The sequence below is a fragment of the Arachis hypogaea genome, chromosome 19 (genome assembly GCF_003086295.3).
Source record: "Arachis hypogaea cultivar Tifrunner chromosome 19, arahy.Tifrunner.gnm2.J5K5, whole genome shotgun sequence".
Classification (NCBI taxonomy): domain Eukaryota; kingdom Viridiplantae; phylum Streptophyta; class Magnoliopsida; order Fabales; family Fabaceae; genus Arachis; species Arachis hypogaea.
The window spans coordinates 99469631-99486476 of NC_092054.1; the positions used below are offsets into that span (position 1 = coordinate 99469631).

General features: G+C 36.2%; 1 protein-coding gene across 2 annotated transcripts; it reads left to right on the plus strand.

Annotated features, from left to right (window-relative positions):
* The first annotated feature begins 8601 nt into the window (after nt 1–8601).
* Nucleotides 8602–16313, plus strand: LOC112775248 (uncharacterized). 2 transcript variants are annotated; one of them, XM_025818763.3, is made up of 20 exons: nt 8602–9885; nt 10058–10102; nt 10447–10528; nt 10663–10731; nt 10874–11044; nt 11127–11192; nt 11573–11641; nt 11738–11806; nt 11871–12145; nt 13034–13170; nt 13289–13383; nt 13453–13491; nt 13596–13655; nt 13791–13892; nt 14013–14064; nt 14149–14204; nt 15332–15396; nt 15495–15546; nt 15705–15805; nt 15942–16313. In XM_025818763.3, the coding sequence occupies exons 1-19, from the start codon at nt 9329–9331 to the stop codon at nt 15765–15767; spliced, it is 2124 nt and encodes a 707-aa protein (XP_025674548.1). In that variant the 5' UTR covers nt 8602–9328; the 3' UTR covers nt 15768–15805; nt 15942–16313. The 2 variants fall into 2 exon arrangements, with proteins under 2 accessions (XP_025674548.1, XP_025674547.1); XM_025818762.3 differs by having other exon boundaries at nt 8619–9885; nt 15705–16313.
* Nucleotides 16314–16846: the final 533 nt, after the last annotated feature.

The following is a 16846-nucleotide window of genomic DNA, read 5'->3' on the forward strand; positions in this document are numbered from 1 at the left end:
ATTTTTGAAAATAAATAAGAAAAATGAAAAAGATTTGATTTTTGAAAAAGATTTTGAAAAAGATAAGATTTTGAAATTGAAAATTTGATTTGACTCATAAGAAACAATTGAATTTTAAAAATTTTTGAAAAAGTCAATCCAAATTTTCGAAATTTATGAGAGAAAAAAGGAAATATATTTTTTTTTATTTTTGAATTTTTAATGATGAAAGAGAAAAACAAGAAAAATGATGCAATGCATGAAAATTTTGGATCTAAACATGTGATGCATGCAAGAACACTATGAATGTCAAGATGAACACCAAGAACACTATGAATGTCAAGATGAACATCAAGAACTTATTTTTGAAAAATTTTCAAGAAAAGAAAACATGCAAGACACCAAACTTAGAAATTTTTCATGTATAGACACTATGAATGCAAGAATGCATATGAAAAACAAAAAAAGACACAACACAAAAATATGAAGATCAAACAAGAAGACTGGCCAAGAACAACTTGAAGATCATGAAGAACACTATGAATGCATGAAATTTCCAAAAATGCAATTGACACCAAACTTAAAAATTGACTCAAGACTCAAACAAGAAACACAAAATATTTTTGATTTTATGATTTTATAAATTTTTTTTATTTTTGTATATTTTTATTTTTTTGAAAATTATTTGAAGAAGAAAAATAAAGATTTCAAAAGTTTTAATATGAATTCCAGGAATCTTGTGCTCTTTAGTCTAAAGCTCCAATCTGAGGGTTAGACATGGCTTAATAGCCAGCCAAGCTTTAGAAGATACAAATCAGTCATACAATAACAAATTTGATTAGCAACAACTAGCTTGCTCTTGTAATGATGACTTGGGAGCCTCATTCCAAATGAATTTAGACGTGGCTCTACAGCCAGCCAGGCATCTACATGCTTCATGAAACACTAGAATTCATTCTTAAAAATTCTGAAGAAAAATGTATTTTTGAAAATAATTTTTTTTTATTTTTTTCGAAAATAGGAATAATAAAAAAAAAGGTTAAAATTAAAATAAAGTTACCTAATTTGAGCAATAAGATGAACCGTCAGTTGTCCAAACTCGAACAATCCCCAGCAACGGCGCCAAAAACTTGGTGCACGAAATTGTGATCCCTCGTAATGGCTCCAAAAACTTGGTGCTCTAATCTTAATTCATAAGTTGTCACAACTTCGATACAACTAACCAGCAAGTGCACTGGGTCGTCCAAGTAATAAAACCTTACGTGAGTAAGGGTCGATCCCACGGAGATTGTTGGTATGAAGCAAGCTATGGTCATCTTGTAAATCTCAGTCAGGCGGATATCAAATGGTTATGGAGTTTTCGAATAATAATAATAAATAAACAGAAAATAAAGATAGAAATACTTATGTAATTCATTGGTGAGAATTTCAGATAAGCGTATAGAGATGCTTTCGTTCCTCTGAACCTCTGCTTTCCTGCTATCTTCATCCAATCCTTCCTACTCCTTTCCATGGCAAGCTTTATATAGGGCATCACCGTTGTCAATGGCTACATCCCATCCTCTCTGTGAAAAAGGTCCAAATGCTCTGTCACGGCACGGCTAATCATTTGGAGGTTCTCGATCATACTAGAGTAGGGTTCACCCTCCTTTTGCGTCTGTCACTACGCCCAGCACTCGCGAGTTTGAAGTTCGTCACAGCCATCCCTTCCCAGATCCTACTCGGAATACCACAGACAAGGTTTAGACTTTCCAGATCTCAAGAATGGCCATCCATGGGTTCTAACTTATACCACGAAGATTCTAATATCTCGGACTCGGTCCCCTGTATTAGATATCTAAGAGATACTCATTCTAGCTTGTTTGCATGTAGAACGGAAGTGTTTGTCAGGCACGGTTCATAAGTAAGAATGATGTTGAGCGTCACATAATCATCACATTCATCATGTTCTTGGGTGCGAATGGATATCTTAGAAGCGGAATAAGTTGAATTGAATAGAAAAACAGTAGTACTTTACATTAAATCATGAGGAATAGTAGAGCTCCACACCTTAATCTATGGAGTGCAGAAACTCTACCGTTGAAAAATACATAAGTGAAAGGTTCAGGCATGGTCGAATGGCCAGCCCCCAAACGTGATCAATAGATCAAAAGATAATCCAAAGATGTCCGAAGATGAAAATACAATAGTAAAAAGTCCTATTTATACTAAACTAGTTACTAGGGTTTACAGAAGTAAGTAATTGATGCATAAATCCACTTCCGGGGCCCACTTGGTGTGTGCTTGGAATGAGCTTGAAGTTTACACGTGCAGAGGCTTCTTTTGGAGTTGAACACCAAGTTGTAACGTGTTTTTGGCATTCAACTCTGGTTCGTGATGTGTTTCTGGCGTTTAACTCCAGACTGCAGCGTAGAACTGGCGTTCAACGCCCTTTTGCGTCATCTAAACTCGGCCAAAGTATGGACTATTATATATTGCTGGAAAGCCCTGGATGTCTACTTTCCAACGCAATTAGAAACGCATCATTTTGAGTTCTATGGCTCCAGAAAATCCACTTTGAGTGCAGTAAGGTCAGAATCCAACAGCATCAGCAGTCCTTCTTCAACCTCTGAATCTGATTTTTGCTCAAGTCCCTCAATTTCAGCCAGAAAATACCTGAAATTACAGAAAAATACACAAACTCATAGTAAAGTCCAGAAATATGAATTTAACATAAAAACTAATAAAAACATCCCTAAAAGTAACTAGATCCTACTAAAAACATACCAAAAACAATGCCAAAAAGCGTATAAATTATCCGCTCATCAGGAAATTAAAGATGATAGTTGAGTTTCTGGGACAAACTCTGTATCATCATTGCTATCACTATCAGAACTTGATTGGACCCACTGGTTGTCTGACTCAGATTATTTGGAAAATAAATCAGCTTCAGGTTTGACCATTTGGAGAGAAAATCGAATTCTTATTGGGGGATTCAGTTCTTCTCACCTGACTAGGTCCTGCTGCACAACATGTTGGGACTGCACGTGAGGTAGAAGAACTACTGCGTTATATGAAATGCAAAGCTCAGTATCAGTTATATGAACGTAATTCATCTCATTTACTAGATTCTCTTCTTTTCTCTAATTACCAAACCTGAAACTATGATCAAGCCAGCCAATACACCACCTAAAAGCCCTCTTTCAACCAACCAAAAGCTATGCACAAACTGTTCCACACATGAGAGCCCTAGGAGTAAAACAACATCGATCACTATGAAGAGGAAGGTGCTTAGCTGCCAGCACTCTAACCCATAATTTCTCAGGTTGTTTAAGAGATTGCCACACCACCAAACAAGGAGATGTTTGTGCATAAATGATTTCTAATGCTTAGTCCACCAAATTTTTTGGAAGTAACCAAAGCCTTCCAACTTGTAAGATTCATGCCTCTATTCTTTGCTTGGACTTTCCAAAAAAAGTTTCTCATCACGGAAAAAATTTTATCAGTTACTACCTTTGAAAAAGAGAGATCTGCATCCAATAGTTAGGAATGGAAGTAACCACTGAATTGATTAAGCAAAGTCTTCCTGCCCTATTAAGCAATCTGCCCTTTCAGCTAGCTAATCTTTCTTGAATTTTGTCAAGAACATCATGGAATGGGGCTCTAGTTACCTGAGAGTGGCCAAGATTAGCCCCAAGATACTTTCCTAAGTTCTGAACAAACCGAATAGAAGACACACCCATGAAAATATCCCGTCTTCTCGCAAAAATATTCTTAGAACACAATGCCTTTGATTTGTCAACATTAATTCTCATCCCTAAGCCCTTTCAAACATTATTAATAACCTCTATTACATTATACACTTGGCTCTTTCTTACTTTACAAAAGAGAAGTAAGTCGCCAACAAACATTAAGTGTGAAATTCTAGGTCTCACTCGAAACTGCCATTGGATCCCACTCACCCTTCTCATTTTGGTAATTAATGTAACAGGCCAAACACTCCATGCAAAGCATAAAGAGGTATGATGATATTGGATCAGCCTGCCTAAGTCCATGTTTTGGAGAAAATTATCCAATCTACTTCCATTATATAGAATAGACAAAGAAAAAGTTGTCATACAATTCATGATCAGTTGAACTATTGAGCAAGAAAACCCAAAACAAATAAGCGTTTGTTCTAAAAATATCCAATCAACCTTATCATATGCCTTCTCTAAATCTACTTTAAAATCTAGGGTACCTTTCTTTAACTTGGTGTGTTTCATAAAATGCAGGAATTCTTGCGTAATGATGATGTTATCTAGCATCCTTCTTCCTGGAATAAACTCTCCTTAGAGTGGCCCAATAATGTCAGCAAGGAAGGGGCGAAGCCTATTGACAAAAACCTTTATGATAATTTTATACACCACATTACAAAGACTGATGGGCCGAAAATCCTTCATAGTAGATGCCGTTTCCACCTTAGGAATAAGGACAATTAAAGTCTCCATAATATTAGAACTTATAGAACTGTCCAAGAAAGCCTACTGAACCATGTTGCAAACATCGATACTAACAGTCTCCCAATACTCTTTGAAGCAAAATGGTTGAAAGCCATTAGGTCTCGGAGATTTAAAGGAGTGCATACTAAAAACAGTTGCCTTCGCTTCCTCGCGAGAGACAAGTGCAGTAAGACTATTATAAGTTTGAACATTAAGAATAGGTGTAGGAACATTACTAAAACTGTCCAGGTCAATATCTTCCATTGAAAAAACAAACATTTGTAAATTTTCTCTACTTTCCGGCTAAGTAGCTCTGTGTCATTTTTCCACACTCCATCATTAAGGAAAAGCCCTTTAATTTTTTTTTCTTTTTGCACACTAGGGTTTGGAGATGGAAAAACTTTGTGTTCCTATCACTAAATCTCACCCATTGCTCTTTTGATTTTTGAAACCACAAAGTTCTTCTTGCAATAAAATGTTGTTGTAATCTTCACGCAATTCTTGTTCTTTTAATCTAAAAGCCAAAATATCCACCATTTCTAGCCGCTTTTGAATATGATTGATTTGTCTCTCCAGTTCACTTTTTCGTGCAAAAATATTTCCAAACACCTTAGAATTAAAATGGTTTAATTACTCTGCAGATCCTTATAGTTTTACCAAATTTTCAATTACGTTCTTATACTTTTTTTCTTTTAAATTAGGTCCTTATACCATATAATTTTTTTCAATTTAGTCTCTACTATAACAAAAGTATTTAAAATAATAGAATATTCTGTTAAAAAAAATGAATATTCTCACAATTAGGGTAGGAGACCTAATTGAAAACGCCTCCATATTTCAAAAATTCCAAAAGAACCCTTGTCATTTTATCCCACGTTCCCAAAAAAATCCGAGCTTAAGTTCTTCCCTAAGCCCCCTTCGGATCCACCGCATGGTCTTGTCTCGCCGTGTCTCTTTCGTTCAGCATCCTTCGCGTGCTCGTCATCCTCTACTTTATATTTTGCTCGTCTTCCATCACTGCACCCAACGCCTGTATTTCCAATCTAATATAAGTGCCCATGACGTGGAGGTTTGAGCTCGAAAGTTGCTACCCAGATAGCTGGATTTTCTAAATTTTATTCCTTTTTGTTCATATTAGTAGAATTGGAGATGGTGAATGTTAGTGCAATGTAATAATAGTTCAGGGATATTATTGGGGTGTCTTCAATTGGGAAATTTTTTTTTCTGTTTGGAGGAAGTCAGGGTTTGGAGTTCAGTAATAATATTCTATGGTGTAGTGGTATGGGACCCTGGGCTCATCCTTGCTCAGATTGTATACTTTCAATGCTTGTACTATGTCACTCTTAGCTTCTTCTTGGCCATACTCATTGGAACTCACGTCTCAAGAATGATCCTCGTTTATTTCTTCGATTTAATTACAATCATTACCTCTACCTTCACTGGTTGGTGTGTCATTGCCTCTTTTATCCTCACCTCCATTTCAGACACATATTTTAATCTACTTAATTTTGATTATTAAGTTGTTTTGGGTTTTGTGTACTTTAGGGTTGTGAATTGAACTCTTTAGTTGCTCAAAGGTTGGTTTTTAAGCACAGTGTATATGCTTTATGTGATTGAACGGGCAAAGAAATACTTCGATTTTTCGGTTACACTCTACATAGTTCATAGCTTTATATGCATTGGGTATGGTGGCTGGCTTTCTTCTATAACTTGGTGGATTGTGAATGGTATTGAAATTACAGTAATGGCTCTACTAGGAAAATATCTATCCATATGTAACTTCAGCATTGAAGTCAAGAGAAAAAATGAGAAGAGAAAAATCTCTGTTCATATGAATTTATTATAAGTAGAAAATAAGAATATATAATTAAATTCATAATTCACTAACATTTTTTAACGTTTAATGTTAACAGGGACTAAATTGAAAAAAATTATACGATATAAAGACTCAATTGAAAAGAAAAAAAATATAAGGACCTAATTGAAAATTTGGTAAAATTATAGGGACTTGCAGATTAATTAAACCAATTAAAATCTAAAGAACTCCTCTGTACCTCGTTTAACTTATTACGGATTCCATTTTTACCTTTATGCTAAGATAAAATCATCACATTGTACTCACGGTGAGTGAACCAAACGGCCAAAACCTGAAGGGCCTATCACGTTTAGGCTGAAGGCGACCTTCGCAACACACAAGAATCAAATAGTGGTCAAAATGAAACCTATTCAGAATCCCAGAGTAAGCCTCCGGAACAACAATAGTCAATCATGATTTATGACAACTCTATCCAGCTTCTTTGCTACTTCTATATAATTCTGAATTTGACGATACCATGAGAATCTCCTCCCAATCATCTTAAGATCAAATAATCCGTAATCACCCAACGTGGTTACAAATCTATTAACTTCTTTGGCTAGAGAATTGGCCCCCTTTAATCTCATGGAAAAAAAGAACTTCGTTAAAATCTCCAAGCAAAAGCCAGGCCCCTGATATGCTAAAGACTGCATGATAAAGTGATCCCAAAGAATAACTCTATTTTGAAATTGAGGACTTCTATAAATTCTACTACACCGCCAAAACAAATTTTTCAACTGAACTTAAACACTGATTAAAGACATCAATTACGGTACAGCAAGTTCTCGACAAGAAAGAAAGAAACCAAATCTCTCCCTTGGGACCCACAGCCTCCACTATACCAACTGGAGAATATCCAAGATGCTCCCAAAAGAACTTCAGATTATGAAAAGGAGAATGAATTTTAACGATAATAAAGAAAGTATGAGAAAATTTTCTTACTAATTCTCTACAATGCACCCGAACTATCTTATTAGATGCACCCGTAATGTTTCAAATAATGATATTAAGACTATCCATAAAAATCAACTCCAAAAGAAAGAAGAACTAAACAGGGTTCCTAAAACGGCGGACATGTTGATAATCTGGGCTTTTCATGTAAAGTTTCCTTCTCTTGGCCATCCACAACCACCGCTTTCTGGCCTCTGACATTGTAGCCACCGTTTCTCTGCCATCTTTCTCTACTGGTGAATTTTGTAAGGAAAGTGGTCTTTGTCGCTCGCGATAGGAATGGTTTGCAACCTCTCCCTATTTTTGATTGCTCAGTTGGCCTTGGATCATATTCTCTTATTTCCTTTTATGAAAACCCCTAGTTCCGTTGCTCTTGGACACATCCACACGAGAGTGTTGGGATTTGGGCTTGGAATGAGATCATGATGATGGAAAGAAGGGTCCCTTAGATTGGGCTTGCTTTTTGGGCTTTAGACCCACATGAAATTTACCTTTACGTAACATTTATGTCCAACCATACATCTTTTCTGCTTGTGAAGTTTCCACATTATTATCATGCATAACATTTGTCTCAAGTATCGGGGTAGCTTTAGTTACGTGTTCTCTTCCAAGATTTTTGCCAAATTAAAAATTTTCTTTTTCAACATGCCCCGATTTTTTTAAATTTGAACTTGTCGGCTGCTGTGGAACAGTTTGTTCCGTGTCGACATTAGTCATGCCAACCTCCGTCACCTTTCTACTCTTTGCCTTGCACGCCATCATATCATGGCCAAACTTTACACATGACTCACATATTAAATTTAGACTTTCGTACTTCACAATGATCTTCTTAACTACTAGTAAGTCCAAATTAATCTGGACACAAGTACAGACATATCTTCCTCTCTCTGCCATTTTGGTAGCCAAATCAACTTTAATCAGATTTCCTATTGCGGCCACGATACGAAGCATTGCTTGTTTCTAGTAACACTAAATCAAAAGGCTTGAAACTCTAATCCATACCAAAGATAAATCAAAGGATTATTCACAAAGACAAAATTCTCCGTCCCATGATTTTACCGCCACATAATGTCCTTCGATCAACCAAGGACCCTAGCATGACTTTGTCTCGATTCTCAAAAGAGTCGAATTTCACCAAGAAATATCTGACCTCACGTCTAATAATTCAAAACCACTCTTAATCCGTCAAATCACTTTATAGAATTCTGCAGACTACTCTTCACTTTCTTAATAAAGGTAACACTAGATAGCACAGAATTATCTTATTTTTTGTCACGTCTGCCAAATCTTCCTCTCAGTTCAAAAATTTTAATCGTCTTTGTACTCATAACTTTGTCTCTAAAAAAGACCCTAATCGACTTTGAACTTTCTTCATGAAAAAATTTCTCCAAATCTCCTAATGCAAACCTAACCCCACTCTTTCCTTTATCACTTCCGCCCGCAATACCATCTATCTTCTTGTGTTTCGCCCTGGAACCCTCGCTCCGGCTCACACCTTCACTCATGATAGCAAGCGTTATTATTTCCTTATTTGATTCCACGCTTATAAAATTTAGAAGTGTAAATATAATTTTTTTTATTTATTTTAAAAAAAAATCCGGAGAGGAGAGGAGAGAAGTGAGAACTCAGAAGTGAAGAGGGCAGGGAAAGCGAACCGGTGCGAAGTGAAACGAACAGTACAAGTACATGGAGGGACAAGATGAAGCCCAAAGCAGGAACATGGGACACGTCAGCAGCTAGAGAAGACCAGTCGATAGTATGAGAGCGTGTGTTGTACTTCCTCTCTCTCTTCTCCCTCTCCTAGGCCGGCACACCACCAGACACACCCTCTCTCCTCTCCCTCTCTCTCCCACACAGCTCCCTAAATCGCAGGAACAAGCACCAACCCATTCTTGCAACAAAGAATCATATCAAACTCCCAAACACACCACAAAAGTCAATTCTCTTTCTTCCGAGTTCCAATAATCTTCATCGAGATGCAGGTCAACACTGCTCAACCCACAGTCTGACCAACCTAAGCAGATCCCCTCTCTTCCTCTCTAATTTCATTCATCCATCCATCACCAACAATAACAAAACGAACATGACCTCTTCTTCTTCCTATTATTCTAGAAGCTTCTCGGCGAACCCGCGGGACTACAAGCTTCTGGAAGAAGTCGGATTCGGCGCCAGCGCAACCGTCTACCACGCCGTTCACATCCCCTCGAACGAGCAAGTCGCCGTGAAGGTCCTGGATCTGGACCGATGCAACAGCAACTTCGACGACATACGGCGAGAGGCTCAGACCATGAGCCTCATCGATCACCCCAACGTCGTCCGCGCCTTCTGCTCCTTCGTCGTCGACCGGAGTCTCTGGGTGGTTATGCCGTTTATGGACCAAGGCTCCTGCCTACACCTCATGAAGGTCGCATACCCCGACGGCTTCGAAGAAGATGCCATTGGATCCGTACTCAAGGAGACACTCAAGGCTCTTGACTACCTCCACCGCCATGGCCACATCCACCGCGATGTTAAGGCTGGGAATATACTTTTGGATTCCAATGGCGATATCAAACTTGCTGATTTCGGTGTTTCTGCTTGCATGTTTGATGCCGGCGATAGGCAGCGGTCCAGGAACACTTTTGTTGGAACTCCTTGCTGGTTTGATTTCTCAATTCTATTTTCTGTTTTTAATTGTTTCATTTATTTAAGCTAGGGAAGAATTGATTGCTTTTCAAGATTTCAACTGGTTATTAGGATGGTGTTTAGGGTGCTGTATTATTACTCAGAGTATATAGATATGAGATTGATAGGTATGTGTTTATCTTTGTAGGATGGCACCGGAGGTGCTGCAGCCTGGAACTGGTTATAATTTCAAGTGAGTATCTTTAATAATTAATCATTGATCATCATCGTACAATTTTTATCCCCCTTCCCTCCTTTTGATTCTTGTTGTGCTGTTTGTGGATAATTGTGGGAAAAGGTGGTTGAACTGCCAAGAATTTGGCTTTGGCTTGGCTTGGCATTGTTGCGGCTGTTCATGATGAGCATACTTTGGCATCTAAAAGCCAGAAGCGAAAACGCACAATTTTTTATTTACCGAATAGAAAAGATTTGTTCATTCTTTCATAAGTTAGAGCACTACTAAACCTATCCTTACATGCCTTCAAGCTTTGCAAGATCTTTTCCCCTTTTAAAACGTGTGAATGGAATGTTTGACAGGGCTGATATTTGGTCTTTTGGGATTACGGCGCTTGAGCTGGCTCATGGTCATGCACCTTTCTCGAAATATCCTCCCATGAAGGTATTTGTAATTTGTCTGAGTTGAGACTTGAGACGCCTGGAAATGTATTAAAAATGGACCTATTTCAAGATCTCGCATTGTGTAATTTATAACATAGGAATCAGAGAATGACTTGGCGTTTGTTTTGTAAATAGGTGCTTCTAATGACCATACAGAATGCCCCTCCGGGCCTTGATTATGATCGGGATAGGAAGTTCTCTAAGGTATTCGTGTTCTTTCTGCCTGGTTTTATTCGTTTCACGTATCAAGGCTATATAGCCTGTTATGATATTTTTATTTCTTATTATCAAAATGCTATTGATAGTAGTAGCAGTAGTCTAATTAAGAATTTCCAGTCGTGATCAGTCTTTTAAGGAAATGGTTGCTATGTGCTTGGTAAAAGATCCGACAAAGAGACCGACGGTGGAGAAGTTACTGAAACATTCTTTCTTCAAGCAAGCCAAGCCTCCTGAGCTTTCTGTAAAGAAATTGTTTGCCGACTTACCTCCACTTTGGAATCGCGTAAAAGCTCTGCAGGTTTGATTTCACATGTGCTTTGCTAACAGCTCGTTTTTTTCTTGTCTTTCTGCTTTTGCTTGACTTTGCAAAAACCTTACAGCTTAAAGATGCTGCTCAACTAGCACTAAAGAGAATGCCTTCTGCAGAGCAAGAAGCAATATCTCAGGTAAGTCTGATTTTCAAAATATGTAAATATGTAATTAAGTTGTCACATGCAAATTTTGGTACAATAGTATGGAATGTGGATATGACACTATGGTAGCATGGTTATGCTTTCTAGACTGTAACCCTTTGGCAGGAACTTTTCTGCATCTCCTCTCATTCCCCGTTATTCAATTATCTTTTTTTTTCCTTCATCTGTTTCCTTGGAGATGATTTATGCAATCGGTCTTTTGATCCCGAAAGGGGGGTTTTGAAGTGACAAAAGTAGAAATGAGAATCACTTCTCTGTTTTGATTTTAACATTTAAAAGCTTAAGTTAACATTGTAAAATATATTATTGCTTCTATTACTGCTAAAATATAATCGTCCAATCTTATTTTGCAGAGTGAATATAAGCGAGGAGTTAGTGCATGGAACTTTGATCTTGATGATTTGAAAGCTCAGGCTTCATCGGTATTACCATGTTTCAGATGTTAATTTGCTTGACTATTTTTTTTTCTTTCCCTTTGTTTGATTTGACTTTGAAGTGCTGGCTTCCAATTTTACTAGGTAGAGAACAATGATGGTTTTGCCGAGATGAGGGAAGAAGATGAACCCAAAAGTGTTAGCGAGTACAAGGTTGGTTCAACTATTTTAAATTATCCATAAAAATAATTCTTTGATATTTTATTTGCCATTGCAGGATACAACTGATTTTCAGCTTAATGTGGACAAGAATTCAGAAAACTCACAAGAAGATGAGTTTGGACTAGAAGTAGGTGTTTATCATCACACACCACAAAGTGAGAAGAGAAATGGATTGGTTGCCGAGGCATCACCTTCTACCCTAGATAAGGATACAGGATTGAGCAAGACCAAAATTCAATCAACGAGGATTCGTAAAACCCAGAGTGGGCCACTGGTGCCAGGCACAGTTCTTGGTCATTCTTTACCTGATAGAGGGTCTACATTTGAAAGGTACAATGCATTTTCATAGTATATATTATATTATATATTCGTTTCTTCCCCATAGTATTTTTATATTAGATCTTACCTTTCCCTTATATTAGCCTATAGTAGAAGTTTTAGAGGGAATGAAATGGAGGGAAAATAATGGGATAAAATGGAAGGCAAGGGATGGATTGATAAACTTTTTCATGTTTGGATGATTAATGAGGGAACACAGCAGCTGATAAAGTGATAAAGTGTTAGTTATTATTGTACAATTTCAGTATAACCCTTATCAGCATTTTGAAATAACTAGCATGATGGCATAATATAAAAGTTGAGGTTAGGTTTCTCATAGTTATACTTGCCTTTAATTCTTCGTTTTTGCTGATTGGAGGTAATAACAGCTAACTCTAGGCTCTATTTTTATCTGTTGAGAGGATCATTACTTTCCATTGCATTTAACACTTGTTGATGGAAACACACTCTTCAATCTTGCTTTTTCTTTCATTTATTGCCTATGTTACACAGCCTGTAGAACGTAGTATCCTTCTAGCTCTCTGTGATTTAGTAAAGAATCTGGTGATTCACCATCATGTCTAACGAATGAAATGAAGATTATTAATGAATGAGGCTGCAAAAAGTAAAAAAGTTTGTGGCTTTTTAGTCTGAAAAATACTGTTAGGTAAACTACAGGCAGAGGACATGTTTGGAGGAGAATCCTACTTTTACTTTTATCATTGATTCTATGTCTAGATATAACGTTGTATTAAGTGTAATTTGAAGTTTAAATGAATGGAAAAGCCAATGTTGTGTGCATCTTCCAATTTCTTATGCTTCTTGGTGATGGAGATTTTCTTGTTATTATGGGCATGACCGTTTTCTCGTAAAAATTCTCAATGCTTTCTTACATTTTAGGTTAGAGAGTGAAAATCAGTCATCAGGTGACAAAAGTAGTCGTGATTCCCGACGAGCTCCCAACTTTAGTGGTCCATTGATGCTTCCAAACAGAGCTTCAGCAAATAGTTTATCAGCTCCAATAAAATCTTCTGGAGGTATTTGGACTATTGTGTGTGCCACAAGGGTGTTTGGTGGGAGTTATGGTATTTTGGGAACTCAGGCATTTTTTTTATTTTAAACATGGGATTAACTTTGTTAACATTATGCTGATAGGATACAGAGATACTTTGGATGATAAATCTAAGACTAATCTAGTGCAAATCAAAGGACGATTCTCAGTGACTAGAGAGAATTTAGATCTGGTGAAGGTATGCTATTTTCTTATAGATTAAGTTGTCCCTATCTATAACTTTAACTGACTTCATGATGTTGAACAGGATATCCCCGTAAGTTCAGTTTCACGCAGATCTTCACAGGTTGGTGGATAACCTTTTGATTATGACAGATATCTGTTTATGCAGTTGCTCGAATTTATCTTTTTAATTATTCCGGAGCTGATATTCTGTTACATTACACGTAGGGATCACCGCTGAGGAAATCTGCCAGTGTTGGTGATTGGATGCCGGATGCCAAACAAATGGTTTGTTGATTTTCCATTTTGTGCATATTTTCCCTCTATTTGGTTACCCAAGTAAAAAAGAAAAAAATTTTGTATTTGTATTTGGTATATCATGCTTTTCTGTCTTTAACTAAATGTATTTTTTTTTCTCTTCAGCCAGTTGGTCAGTCATCAAAAGATTCTGCGAATATCAATGTTTCTGCCTCACCTCTTATACCTCACCTTCAAAACCTTTTTCATCAGACATCTATTCAACAGGTGAGGTAAACTGAGGTTTGAAGAAATAGTTTATAATGTGATTGTATTTGTCTGTTGAGAAACTGATTCATCTTAAATGCAATTCAATTTATAATCTTATTGGAAGCTGTTTAATTTCAGGATCTCATAATGAATCTTTTGAATAGCTTGCAACCTGCCGAGGCAGTTGATGGTGGGTTTCATGGATTATGTTTGACAAATATTCTGTTATCTATGATGTTGAATGGCGTGTAATGAATACAGTTAAAATTTTCAGCTTCTCAGAATGGAAAGTTGCCACCATTACCTCGCACTCCAGAGAACAATGGGAATGTGAGTACTTTTCCTTGAATTTACTGTCACTTGCATGCTTGAATTTAGATCCTCTAAAGTGAAGAAGTTGGTAAAGTAGTAAAGGGTTAATCATCATTAATTTTATAACTTCCATTAAATCTGTGTCTCATTATCATAATTTAAGAGTGATTAATTTCTCACTTTACCACTATACTAATTTTCACACTTTAGAGAATCTTGATCCTGCGTGCTTAATCATTTCTACCTATCAGCATATGACATTTTTATATTAATGACCAGTCATGTCTTACTACTATTATTGTTGAGAGTGATTAATTTCTCACTTTACCACTTTACTAATTTTTTCACTTTAGAGAATCTTGATCCTGCATGCTTAATCATTTCTACCTATCAGCACGACATTTTTATATTAAGGTGAAAACTTAGGTGCAGTCAACTTCACGTGAAATGACTGTACCTGAGTTTTCACCTTATATTAATGACCAGTCATCTCTTACTATTGTTGTTGTTGTCTATAACTTATTATCTCATGCAAATAACCTAAACCTTTCATCATATGAAGCACGGACATTGACACTGACATGGGACACGTGGGCACATGAATTTTAAATTTTTATAAGACACGGGGACACGACATATATATAAAATATAAAGTATTTTTAGATAATTTGTAAGAACATTTTAATATTTTAAATTGATATTAAAATATAAATTAATATTTTAACCATTTTAATGTCTTTTTTAATTATATAAAGTATTTAGAATAATTTTGTTTTAATAAATAATAGTATATACTATTTCTAAATTCATTTCAAGAGTACAAGTTAAGAATAAGATTTGGATACGTTGACACATGGTAGTATTTAAGTGTGTCTAAACTTGTCCAGAAAAGCAATTTTTATTTTTTTATTAAGGCAGGATTGGACACAGAAGACACGTGTGCCGAACGAGTGTCGGGTGAGTGTCGTGTCCGAAATAGGTCTGATCCGTTGACATTACAACTAAGCAAAGTGTCCGTGCTTCATAGCTTTCATCTCTAGCGTACTAATTTTTGGTGGAATAATTCTGCAATAAGATATCCAATGATTTTTATTTTTATGAGTTTTTTTCTCCCCCTTCTGAGCTAAAATTTGAGTCGGTTATAGATCGAAACAACAGCCTCGGAGAGGGAGCAACTGCTACTGCTAAAAGTTTCAGAACTTCAAGCACGGTAAGTTAAACCAGTTTGCGAATACTTTCTGAGCACTCGTTTGTTGAAAACAAGAAGCTTAAGTATCTCCCTCCTTCCCATTCCTCCTCGTATAACAGGATGATGAATTTGACCGATGAATTGAATTCTGAAAGGTTAAAATACCAGCAGGTAGGTTATTCCTTATGCCTGCATGTTTTTCTTTACACATGTTTGGTTCATGCCTACGTTGCATATGCCTAGCATATATTTTCAGCTGAAACGGTCGAACTTGATGTCTTAAAGGTTTCAGTAAAATTAATGAAGGATTTGTTTGTTGCTTTGGACAGTTGCAACAACAGTTAAATGCTCTTTACAGTCAAGAACAAAATGGAAAAAGAGGAGTTGCATGAAAGCAGAGAGATAAGTTATGATTTATCTTTATAGTGAGGTACATTAACATCCAAGGGAGTTATAAAGTCATACATTGATGATTGAAACTCCATTCTTTCTTTCTGCTGAGGAGAACACTGCATTTTGAATTGGATATCTTCTTCTCTGATCTAACCCTCCTTGTGTTCAATAAGGTTTTGTGGCATTCCAAGGCTCGGCAAGCGCAAAAATATGCCGAAATGATATTCTGCCAAAGGTTAAATCTCATTATTATTTGTTCATTGAAAATTCTGTGATGTAAATGAGCTGCTGCTTCGTCTTCATCTGTTGTATCATATTTGCTAAGTGCTATGAACTGTGACAATTAGTGAGAGCAAGGTTATGGGGACACAACCCCTGGAGGAGTATGTGACCATTCCCTCCTACATATTGGACCTGTTATTATTACTATATTGTTGCATATTAGCTTTGTATAGTTTTGTTATTGTATTTTGCTAACTGAATAATAATGAGTTGATACTAAATCAGTCTCAACTTAGTGAAATATATATTTTCCAGCTGCTAAATATTCAAGTTTGTTTTGGCATTGAATTTAACACCTTAATTATGTTATACTCTCTCGTCAAATATTTTATCAATTGTATTTACCTTGAAAATACTTTCTTCTTGTCCTCGTTTGGTTGAAATGTTAGGTGAATAAATTATTTTTGTAATCAAGTTTAACTAATTTTTTTTTCTTCTTATGTATCGCTTCTCTTCAATTATTTTTTTTATGTCAATAAACTATTAGATTAGCAGAGTTGAACTTAGTTATTAAAATAATTTGGTCATGTAGTATAACAGCAGTACCATTCTAGTGATTCTGCCACCTTTTTTTTACTTGTTAATTTGGAAGGTGATAACTGCTATTTTCGTTAAGAGTAAAAAAGTAAACTAAAAAAGAATATTATTACATCTATGATCTATCAAATATTGTTTTAATATACAAATATTCACAAATCATCACTGCATTTCTTATACTATATTAATAAGAGTGTAAATTACATAAGTAGTTGAACTATAATATTATTCAATTATCAAATAAATTTTGGTTATATTT

Excerpts from the sequence above, each read along its gene's own strand:
- LOC112775248 (XM_025818763.3), top strand. The coding sequence starts at position 9,329 with ATGACCTCTTCTTCTTCCTATTATTCTAGAAGCTTCTCGGCGAACCCG. Across the intron at positions 10,103-10,446 it reads GGAACTGGTTATAATTTCAA|GGCTGATATTTGGTCTTTTG; the intron begins GTGAGTATCTTT and ends AATGTTTGACAG. Across the intron at positions 13,656-13,790 it reads TGCCGGATGCCAAACAAATG|CCAGTTGGTCAGTCATCAAA; the intron begins GTTTGTTGATTT and ends TTTTCTCTTCAG.